The following is a 12,067-nucleotide window of genomic DNA, read 5'->3' as shown; positions in this document are numbered from 1 at the left end:
TTGTGATTCTGTAAAGCTCTCGTCTTCTTACAGCTTTACTGTCATTCATGCCTCCTCATTCTCTCTCTCTGAAGCCACTCTGCTTCCTGCTGTGTCTTCCTCTCTCCTCACCACCCACCCTCCTCCTCCTCCTCCTCCTCCTCCTCCTCCTCCTCCTCCTCCTCCTCCTCCTCCTCCTCCTCCTCCTCCTCCTCTTCCTCTTCCTCTTCCATCATCTTTCTACCCACTAAACGCCCAAATCAATGCCTCGCCTCCCTCTCTACCCTCCCCAAATCCTCCAGCCCTCCTCAGGAGCAATTAGGCACATCAGCGGACATTAACACCTGAACCCCCGGACCAAAGGGACACTGCCTGCCTGCCTGCACACACACACACACACACCCACCCACCCACCCACCCACCCACCACCCACCCACACACACACACACACACACACACACACACACACACACACACACACACACACACACACACACACAACACACACACACACACACACACACACACACACACACACACACACACACACACACACACACACACACACACACACACACACACACACACACACACACACACACACACACGGAGGTCTATGCAAGTGGAGTAAAAAGCTGACCACGAAGCTCGATGCAAGTCACTTCCTATCTCTCTCTACGGCCTCACTTCCTGTCCCATCTCTACTGACTGTCAATCAGAGGCACACCACATGACAGACTCGAGCAGACCAGTCTGAACATCATACCTCAAGCCGATGAATGATTTCTGCCAGATTAAGAGCAGATTAACAACGTGTTGCATAATAATGCCTTGGTGAACGTCCAGCAGACACAAAGCACCACCATCAGTCATGGAGTCGTTCTTCTTTACAACAGATCAAGTGTGTAATGTAAGTCCAACATCCATCTTCTTCAAGTTATGGTTTGGTCTCCATACTCGTGTGTAAAGTTTAATTACGGCAAATATATAGTAATACTTGAACACTACCTTCACATTGGTATTGAAATCTCTCCTCTGGATGGTCAGTGAAACCGCCTACTTGCAGTCTTAACATAAAAAAAGTGTGTACAGAGGCCATGTTTGTTCATCTTCAGGTGTATATCAGTATGTAGTGTCTCTACTTTAAAGAGTCCTCTCCTGCTGATGTTCAGGTGTATATCAGTATGTAGTGTCTCTACTTTAAAGAGTCCTCTCCTGCTGATGTTCAGGTGTATATCAGTGTGTAGTCTCTACTTTAAAGAGTCCTCTCCTGCTGATGTTCAGGTGTATATCAGTATGTAGTGTCTCTACTTTAAAGAGTCCTCTCCTGCTGATGTTCAGGTGTATATCAGTATGTAGTGTCTCTGTTTTAAAGAGTCCTCTCCTGCTGATGTTCAGGTGTATATCAGTATGTAGCGTCTCTACTTTAAAGAGTCCTCTCCTGCTGATGTTCAGGTGTATATCAGTATGTAGTGTCTCTACTTTAAAGAGTCCTCTCCTGCTGATGTTCAGGTGTATATCAGTATGTAGTGTCTCTACTTTAAAGAGTCCTCTCCTGCTGATGTTCAGGTGTATATCAGTATGTAGTGTCTCTACTTTAAAGAGTCCTCTCCTGCTGATGTTCAGGTGTATATCAGTATGTAGTGTCTCTACTTTAAAGAGTCCTCTCCTGCTGATGTTCAGGTGTATATCAGTATGTAGTGTCTCTACTTTAAAGAGTCGTCTCCTGCTGATGTTCAGGTGTATATCAGTATGTAGTGTCTCTACTTTAAAGAGTCCTCTCCTGCTGGTGTTCAGGTGTATATCAGTATTTAGTGTCTCTACTTTAAAGAGTCCTCTCCTGCTGATGTTCAGGTGTATATCAGTATGTAGTGTCTCTACTTTAAAGAGTCCTCTCCTGCTGATGTTCAGGTGTATATCAGTAAGTAGTGTCTCTACTTTAAAGAGTCCTCTCCTGCTGATGTTCAGGTGTATATCAGTATGTAGTGTCTATACTTTAAAGAGTCCTCTCCTGCTGATGTTCAGGTGTATATCAGTATATAGTGTCTCTACTTTAAAGAGTCCTCTCCTGCTGATGTTCAGGTTCATATCAGTATGTAGTGTCTCTACTTTAAAGAGTCCTCTCCTGCTGATGTTCAGGTGTATATCAGTATGTAGTGTCTCTACTTTAAAGAGTCCTCTCCTGCTGATGTTCAGGTGTATATCAGTATGTAGTGTCTCTATTTTAAAGAGTCCTCTCCTGCTGATGTTCAGGTGTATATCAGTATGTAGTGTCTCTACTTTAAAGAGTCCTCTCCTGCTGATGTTCAGGCGTATATCAGTATGTAGTGTCTCTACTTTAAAGAGTCCTCTCCTGCTGATGTTCAGGCGTATATCAGTATGTAGTGTCTCTACTTTAAAGAGTCCTCTCCTGCTGATGTTCAGGCGTATATCAGTATGTAGTGTCTCTATTTTAAAGAGTCCTCTCCTGCTGGTGTTCAGGTGTATATCAGTATGTAGTGTCTCTACTTTAAAGAGTCCTCTCCTGCTGATGTTCAGGTGTTGCAGCATCTGATATTTAAGAAGTGTGTTACATTTGAAATGGCAGAAAGTCTTGTTGCAATTTCCAGATATTAAAAGAGGTCCCTTGAGTTTCTCTGGTAATTATCAATAGTAGCAGTTACGTGAATACTGTTCAAACAATACTTGTGTTTGTGTTTTATATTGATTTCTCTGTTTTATCCTTTCATAAAGGTGAGGACTAAAATGGCTATAAACAAGGGCTGTTTAGAGTAAACAGGGTTTTAGTGCCCTATGGGGGAGGTGTAGGTATGCAGGACAGGGTGCTAGGTGGGGGAAGAGTATATTCTGCTTAAGATCTCTAGCATGTCATGTTTCAGGGAAGTCTACATATCTTGAATAGTATATGTGTGGGTTTAATTACTTTGTATTCTGTGTAAACCAGAAGTTGGAGATATGAGAGATGAAATCTTTGTGAGCAAGACCCTACTGTGGTCTCTGGGATGTGGGGGGATGTGTGTGTGTGGAGGCTGCAGAAATAGGAGACAGTGAATGCCAGAGGTGTTTGTTTGAGATGACCGGAAAAGACGACCAGTTAAACTCCACCCCTTCCTGTTTCTGTTGGTATTTGAGAGCCATGCATCTTTTTGTTCTGCCTCTCTTCTCGCGCGGCCCGGACCGGAAGGTCGTGGCAGCCCGTGAACAAGGGCCAGGAGTAGGCATATTCCTGACATTACGCATATGATATGATATGGCTTTGTATGGTAATGTATTGATTGTATTGCATTGTCATATTACCATTAAAGTAGATTATTGTTTAACGGATACTTGTATGCTCTGGATTCCTTCCTGTATGATAACCAGCTTGTTAGGGACGCGCGGAGATTTGGAAAGCGGACAAGTTATCCCTCAAAATCTCTATCAGTGTATATCAGGATGTAGTGTCTCTACTTTAAAGAGTCCTGTCCTGCTGATGTTCAGGTGTATATCAGTATGTAGTGTCTCTACTTTAAAGAGTCCTCTCCTGCTGATGTTCAGGTGTATATCAGTATGTAGTGTCTCTACTTTAAAGAGTCCTCTCCTGCTGATATTCAGGTGTATATCAGTATGTAGTGTCTCTACTTTAAAGAGTCCTCTCCTGCTGATGTTCAGGTGTATATCAGTATGTAGTGTCTCTACTTTAAAGAGTCCTCTCCTGCTGGTGTTCAGGTGTATATCAGTATGTGGTGTCTCTACTTTAAAGAGTCCTCTCTGCTGTCTCCCCCTCAGAGGAAATGTAAACAGCATTCGAAGTGACAGACACCTTGGTCTTTGCACATGACAGAAATCGTGAGCAGAGGAATAAGGAGGTTAAACGCAACATGACATTCCAGCTCAGGAGCCATATCAGCAAATGTGTGTGCAGCTGCTGTTGGATCAAACCCATGAAGCCATGACACGGCTAACCCCGAGACTCCCCTCCCCCTCTTTCTTGTATGTATCAATACACAGCTTTTCCTTCTCTCAGAGCCAGACGTTGTTGATCCTTTGTTAAGTGCTTTGACCCCTGGGTTTATTACACATGCTGAGCCAATAGACAAATAGAAACCCCTTTCAATTAGAGTAAACACATGTATGTATATAAGTATATTATAATCTTATAAAACTGCTGTTACTATGGTTATTTTCTTGCTGTGGTGTTATATTTCACACTCGTGCCCGCTGCACTGTGAAGTTCATCAGTGGGTGAAAAGCAAAATCAATATAGTTGCTGCTTCCTGTTGTTAATAATGTATGAACACAAGATGTATAGCTGTGTGCATTATTTTAAAGATGATCACTATGACCTCATGCGGTGTGAAAGAGCTTGCTGTGAGGAACAAGCCTCTTTTATGTCGCACAATGGACACAGATGAAATGATTAAAAATGTAACCGCAAAATATTGCTTATATATATCTTGGTTTAACAATTATCATACGTTTTTTTGGTCACAAAAATGTTGAGGAAGTAAAGAAACAACAATGTAAGAGGCGCTTTATACATACCAGTATTGTTAGCACAATATAAATATTTCATTTTTTAAATATCACGTTTAATGTCCATCGTGGTATATCACGACATCCACTATTATTATTTCCATTATTGACGAATCTGACTTCGACTTCGATTCCTGTTTACATTCCTTCTGATGCATATTTCAAAAAGGCACTATTGTAGGTATTGTATTCCTGTTTATGATCTGTTGTGTTTTGTAATTCTTTTGTTGTGTAGAAGCTGCTATAGGCTTAGACTGTCGGGGGACATCTTGCTTCTTCCTTCTGTCTGTCTGGACCCGTGTACTCTCGTGTTCCCAATAACCCAGCTTCCCCCACATTTCTTTTTGGTGTCTATCTACGCCGGGATCCTGAGTCCTGATCTGAGTCCTGGATCCTGAGTCCTGAGTCCTGATCTGAGTCCTGATCTGAGTCCTGGATCCTGAGTCCTGATCTGAGTCGTGGACTTCGAGTCGTGGCTGCACCTGTCTCTGCGGTCCTGCCTGACTCTCATCATACTGCTTCCCTGACGGCTCCCACAAGATTGTTGACATCCTCGTGGATTCATCTTCTTATTACAGACACATACATTTCCAAACATTTGGACTACCTATGTTGTAAATGTATTATCTTTTCAATTTACACACGGCATCTATTGCACGTCTGTCCGTCCTGGGAGAGGGATCCCTCCTCTGTTGCTCTCCCTGAGGTTTCTCCCATGTCCCCTTTAAACTGTGGGTTTTCTCTGGAAGTTTTTCCTTGTACGATGTGAGGGTCTAAGGACAGAGGGTCTGAGGACAGAGGGTCTAAGGACAGAGGGTCTGAGGACAGAGGGTCTAAGGACAGAGGGTCTGAGGACAGAGGGTGTCGTATTGTCATACTGATATTCTGTACACACTGTGAAGTCCACTGAGACAAGTGTAACATGTGTGATATTGGGCTGTATGAAAACATTGATTGATTGATTGATAGAAGATATGGACGAGGCCTAAACTGCATTTAGCGGTGCAACCCTGTGTGGCAGAATATCAAGAGATGATCCTTGGTTCTTTGAAAAGTCAAAACGAATGACAACCAAATGATATTAAATTGCAGTTTGAATATCTGCTCTCCTGATACTGATAATCCCCTCATCAATGATTGGTTCCTGCACGAGGTTTAACCTCTGCTATGATATGCACGTGGGCCTGTTATGTATCATTCCAATATCCCTGTGGTGACGTAACATTACAGAAAGGTCCTTACATCATTTTCTAAACGCTGTCCACACTTTTTAGAGATAACAATATGTTCTCAACGTCTGTCACGATCTGTCCCGTCTAGATCTGTCTTTGGTTTCCTGTTTTAGTTTGAAAAGTGTTCACGCCTCGTCTTGTCTGTTGCTTCCTGTCTCTGAAGGCTTCTCAATTCTCTCATTTCCCCTCCTCGACTCCTATCCTCGATACTTAGTCCCGCCCACAAGAGATGCGAGCGGAGGACTCGAGGAGGGGAAGCGAGGAGAGAGGAGGGGAAGCGAGGAGAGAGGAGGGGAACCGAGGAGAGAGGAGGGGAACCGAGAAGAGAGGAGGGGAACCGAGGAGAGAGGAGGGGAACCGAGGAGAGAGGAGGGGAAGCGAGGAGAGAGGAGGGGAACCGAGGAGAGAAAGCGAGGAGAGAGGAGGGGAAGCGAGGAGAGAGGAGGGGAAGCAGCAGACGGTTAGAGAAATGAGAACTCCTCTGAGCGGTCATTTTAAAGAGACGTCCATTAATGATGACAGGAGGCACAGCAGCCTCTGTCTGACGGACAGATGTGTTCATGATGACTTATATATTTACTTTTAATTCATTCACAGTGCGGTATAATGAGACAATAACAGGCTACAGAGGCGGGGACACACACACACACACACACACACACACACACACACACACACACACACACACACACACACACACACACACACACACACACACACACACACACACACACACACACACACACACACACACACACACCACACACACACACACACACACACACACACACACACACACACACACACACACACACACACACACACACACACACACACATTCATATAAATATATACAATTTCAGAATCAAACAAGTATGAGAGCACTCTCGTAATAACGAAACCCAATCAGAGACTGGATATATATATATATAGTCTTTGTGAGATCCTTGTCCACCTGAATGTGGTCCCTGGGGAGAGAGTCCTCTCTGTGTGTGTGTGTGTGTGTGTGTGTGTGTGTGTGTGTGTGTGTGTGTGTGTGTGTGTGTGTCGGTTGCTAGCCTTGAAATAAAGGTATTTTCGGTTAAACCTCGTGTTGTTTGTGCATTGGGTCCTGCCTGCTTCGCTCACCCTGACAACGTCCCTCTGACGCACGTTGGCACATTGTTCACATTGAGTTCCAGCAGATGCAGCCTCTGCCCGCTGCGGCACATGTAATCAAAGCACACTCAGCAGAGATTACAACGTGTCCGAATGTCCTCATCAAACCGGTGCCAGTGTGGCAAAAAGGCAGACGTAATGAATGCATTTCTGAGTACGCAGCTCTCAAGCGTCCGGCGGGTTTTCCCTCTGACAGACGGCCATCACAAGGCCTTTCCTTCACAGCGTCAGCTGTCACACTCAACCTGATGCATGGGAATCATAACCTGCAGTTTAACTGATCTGGAAACCACTGCATGTGATAGAGCCCAACATGGCGCTAGGAGACATCCAAATAAGCCCGCCTGTCATTTTCACTGATGCATATCAACTCAATTTCATATATTAATGCGTCTAATAGACACACAGAAACAGTGAATGGACACTGCCGACACACACTATATGTAACTGGTGCAGTCACTGCAGTATGCGATTAAATCAGAGCTGCCTCCTTTTCTATAAACCCTCCCAGGTGTAATTATGAATATGACTTCATAATAACCCGAGCCGTGTTGTGCTCCGTGTGCAGCTTTGGTTCTGTGTTAAACAAAGAGACTTGTTGGTGCAAGTCAAACACCTCAGGGTGCAAAGATCACACAGAATACAGGCATGTGTTATGAATACATCTCCGAGTAATACATAAAGTATTCACGGAGCCCCAAGTCACGTTTAAATCACAAGGGGAGGCGAATAGTGTGTTGCATTGTGGGTGCTTCTTGAACATAAAAAAGATGAATGCACTGAGGTCGATGAGAGGGCTGCAGGAGCGCTGAAATCATTTGTTTAACGACCGAAAGGGAGACAAGTAGTCAACCATTTTGGTAATCAATTAATAGTTAAGTAATTAATCAAGTAAGATGCAAAACACTCTAATTCAAGCTTCTTTAAATGTGAGAATTTGCTACTTTTCTCAGTTTTTAATCGTCCCGAACTGAACATATTTGAGTTTTTTTAGGGATGGAATTCAATGTATTCTGGTGTATTATACTGCTGGGTTTAGTCGGTGGGTAACTATCCATAGAGCTTGATTAGTATTTATACTCGTAAAGTTAAGACTTGGATTGATATCATCTTCATGATATGCTCTTATTTTGAAATCCTGGATTCATTAAACAACATTTGCATTAAAACATAAGAAATGTGACTCTTTATTGTGAAAAGCAGGCTGTTTTTATTCTTTATGTAAAAAATAGTACCGTACTTCTCGGACTATAAACCGCGACTTTTTCCCCCATTTTGTTTGTACAGCTACCGGCCACTAGGGAACCTCCTGAATCTATGGATTTCACAGGTAAAATTAACCACCTGTAACTCTACGGGCTCTATGACCGGTCCGCGCCCGCCACCTCTCAGGGGCGGGCTCCAGCAGGAAAAGCTGGAGGCCGGAAAAGAGTGAGACAGGTAGCGCGCCAAAGTGAAAGTGGAACCGAGAGACAGAACGAGAGCAAGACAGAGGACAGTTTAGCTGCTGCGGCTTATATGCAGGTGCGCTTTATAGTCCGAAAAGTACGGTAGATATTTTTTCATTTAATAGGCGGAAGATCCCAGTTATAACATTTCTAATCATATGTTAGTTCCTTTTTGTGAGTTGATATACTGTACACCTAATTACGTTTTATCATAATGTCTCATATCAAGAGCCTAACATCTAAATGAATCATATTATGGCTGTATTTTCGATATCTTCAAATATTGTATTGCTGTCCTTATACTCATCAGACTATTGCATTGTGACGTATCTTGGTATTTAAATATGTAAGCATGTCATTATATAAGTGTTAGCATGCTGGCTCAAATCCCCACTGAGCCCTTACAGCCTCACAGATCCTCTATCACGGCTGCCTGTAGACTCGTACTGTTGTTATAGTGTCGATAGAAACAAGACATTACATTAGACATGTTTCACTATCAGAGCTGCAGCCAAAACCCTGCAGCTCTGCACAGTCACACACTGCAGTCACACACTGAAGTCACACACTGAAGTCACACACTGAAGCCACACACAGAAGCCACACACAGAGACACGGCAGTTCTTTTCTGCAGTGGAGATTCAGACATCCATCATCTTGCTGCAGACAAAGGAGAGACAGCCAGAGCGAGATACCGTCTCTACCTGCCATCCATCACATGGGGGGGTTTTATTCAAAAGGCCTTATCAAGCAGCTCCTCTGAGTTAAGGGTCTAATATTTATTTTGAATGGAGGCCTGGACCCGAGTGGCACCACGACGCTGTGGAACACACCGTCCTCTTGTTTGTCCTTGGTCTGAATGAACTACAGTGGCTGCATGTATTTAGCCAACAGCTGACAGTGTGTGTGTGTGTGTGTGTGTGTGTGTGTGTGTGTGTGTGTGTGTGTGTGTGTGTGTGTGTGTGTGTGTGTGTGTGTGTGTGTGTGTGTGTGAGTGAGTGTGTGTGTGTATGTGTGTGAGAGGAAAACATGGAGTCTGTAGGGACGGTGCCAGTCCTCCAGTCTGTCATGATTCATGCCAGCCTCCCGCCCACAGTCCTGTCTCCCGGTTAGCTCGGACAGCTGTTAGCACGATAGCTGAGTTAAATGGATACGAGCACACCGGAGCGACTGTCTGGCGGCTCAGCACACGTGTGGATGTTGTTAAGATACAATGTCAGCATCACAGAGGATTCAAGAGTAAAACACATCTGCTGAAACGGCTTCCTCAGCGACCCAAGAAGCAGTTGGAGAGTGATAGATATTTCACATACAGTTTTTCATGTCAATATTTTGTCTATTAATCTGTTGATTATTTTTCTCGATTTGCCTAGCAGTAGATCGGTCTATAAAGTGTCAGAATATTGTGAAAAGTTGTTTGTCAAAGCCCAAAATAAGGTCCTCAAATGACTTGTTTTGTCCACAACTTAAAGATATTGAATATACGAGTGAAAAAATCATAAAATATTCAGCTCTAATGCATATTGGTAAATGTTCTGTTGTCATCGAATAGGGAGATTGGCTTTGTTTAAATATGTTTTTCGGTTTGGTTTTAAAAACAGACATTTAACAAGATCACCTTGAGAAACTAGACCGAAAGATTATTTGATCAATCAAGGAAACTATCCTTCTTTTTAGATAAAGAAAATACAACATCCTAATCATTTGTAGGTTGGAAGGTTTAGGTTATACGATGCATAGTATTTTATATATTCGTCATAACCTGAGTGTGGTATAAAAACATGTAAAATCCTAACTATAAGTACAATATTCTGCTCCAAAATGTGGTGACACAATTATTGTATTTTGGAAAGTAAAGAATGGGAATACTTCTGACAGTGAAAGCTCTCAGACTCACCTCTTCTTGATGAGGTCCAGCGCAGATCCGATCAGTCCGTCCTTCATCTTGTAGATCTTCGCTCCGTAGCTGGACAGGTCCGTCCCGTCCAGAAGAGCCGGGCAGCAGCTGGAGGGCCGGTCAAAATGTTCCCTGTAGGGCGGGAAAGGTACCGACCCGGCTGGCTCCAAACTGCTCCTCCTCCGCCTGCCGCCCCCATCCTCTCCCCCAGCAGAGGAGCCTCTCTCCTGGGTGGAGCTGGCCAGCGGCTGCAGGGGGGAGCGTGGAGACGGGCCTGTGCGGATGGGAGAGTAAGTTCTGGAGGTAGAGATGGGAGCTGCAGTGCTACAGGGAGGTTTCATTACTCCCCCCACCTCCTGCTCTCTACTTCCTCCACTGAAGCTCAACTCAGAGACACGACTCTTAGGCTCTGAAACTCCTGCTTCTTGTTTTAATCCAGAAACCACAGAACCCGCTGTCGCCTCTTTCTGCCTCATCCTCTTAAACTCCTCGAACGTGGGGATGTGCAGCCGTCCCGCAGGAGGTCTCCGTCGCTCTGAGTCTGATCCACCACCTGTAATGCTGTCTGTTGTGTAGGACGTCTTAACAGCTTTTGGGCTGCAGGGGGCGCTGTGGGGAGCCAGGTTAGGGCTGCTGTTCTGCCTGCGGAGCTGTAGGCGCCTCAGGACTTCCTGCTTGATATCCTCGGGGCTCGTGATGCGCATCGTGCACGGAGGCCTGCACCCAGAGAGCGTTGAATTCACATGAGCCTCCTGAGGTCGCATCGGGAGAGGCTTCATAGGCTCTATCGATGATCTCGCACTCTGGAGGCGGAGCTTCTCCCTCAGGCCTTTCCTCGCATCCCATTCGTCGACGCCACCTGGAAACAGCAGCTGAGGAAAAAGCGGTAAGTCCTTCCTAGGCAGCCCGTGTCGAGGGTAAAACGCCAGGCCCTCTTGGTTTGGTCCCAGCCCATGGGCCCCCAGCACAGAACCATCCGGGGGCCCATCATACCAGTGGCTGGTGGAGGTGTAGCGTAGAATAAACTCACTGTCCATGCTCCTGTAGGGCGCGGCGCTGAATGCACACAGCCCAGAATCGGCCACATTGTTCCAGTTCAGGTTCTCCATGCTCCTGTAAGGCCTGTTGCCTGCGGTGTAGCTGCAGGAGCCCGGACCCCCCCCCTGACCCGGACCTCCCCCCCCCATGGGGCCCTGTCTGCAGTACCTCAGTCCCAGGTTTGTGAGCAGGGTGCTGCTGTTGCACCGGGCCATGAGAGGGTAGGGCGGGAGGCCCGGGTAGTGAGGGAAGCTGGGTCTGTGTCGGGGGAAGGAGGAGGACAAGGGGTCGGGGGAGAGGGGGAGGTTGGCTATGCAGGGCTCCATGTCTATGAGGAGGTCGAAGGGGGAGGCGGAGGAGGGGTAGTCACATGGTGGGGGGGGCTTCACGTCAGGCATGGCTGTGGGCTGAGCGAGCGGCCCTCAGACTCTCTGACAGCAGGAAGCAAGACCTGGAGCCTGAGGAGAGGAAGAGAGGATATCACTGTGAGACATGAGGCGTTAGTACACACACGTCCATGTGTTGCATTCAGGAACTGTTCGTATCTAAAACCTCGGATATTACATTCAAAGACTGATAGACTTAGACAGCAGCTGTTAGCCAAGTAACCTCAAATCAATTCACACTTCATCCATCCACCTTCTCCCGCTGATCTGTGGTCGGGTCGCGGGGGCAGCAGAGAGCAGAGAGCCCCAAACCTTCTGTTCCCTGGCCGCATCACTTCACTTCACTTTTATTGTGTAATAAAGTTGATTCAGTTTAGATGGACAGCACTATCTACCAGACTTGCTATTGTTTTA

The 12,067-nt window shown here is 45.6% G+C and overlaps 1 protein-coding gene across 1 annotated transcript in view; it reads right to left on the bottom strand.

Annotated features, from left to right (window-relative positions):
- LOC117440821 (uncharacterized) overlaps window positions 1–11,416 on the bottom strand; it is a gene marked incomplete at its 3' end in the record, with an annotated part of 16,715 nt that extends 5,299 nt beyond the window's left edge. The window contains exon 1 of the mRNA XM_034077054.1: window positions 10,230–11,416. Coding sequence (XP_033932945.1) covers window positions 10,230–11,416 — 1,187 coding nt within the window. The remainder of the gene's footprint in view (window positions 1–10,229) is intronic.
- Window positions 11,417–12,067: the final 651 nt, after the last annotated feature.

This window comes from Pseudochaenichthys georgianus, unplaced genomic scaffold (genome assembly GCF_902827115.2).
Source record: "Pseudochaenichthys georgianus unplaced genomic scaffold, fPseGeo1.2 scaffold_1256_arrow_ctg1, whole genome shotgun sequence".
NCBI lineage: Eukaryota > Metazoa > Chordata > Actinopteri > Perciformes > Channichthyidae > Pseudochaenichthys > Pseudochaenichthys georgianus.
The sequence above is the reverse complement of the archived record's forward strand: the minus strand, read 5'-3'. Positions and strand labels throughout refer to the sequence as shown.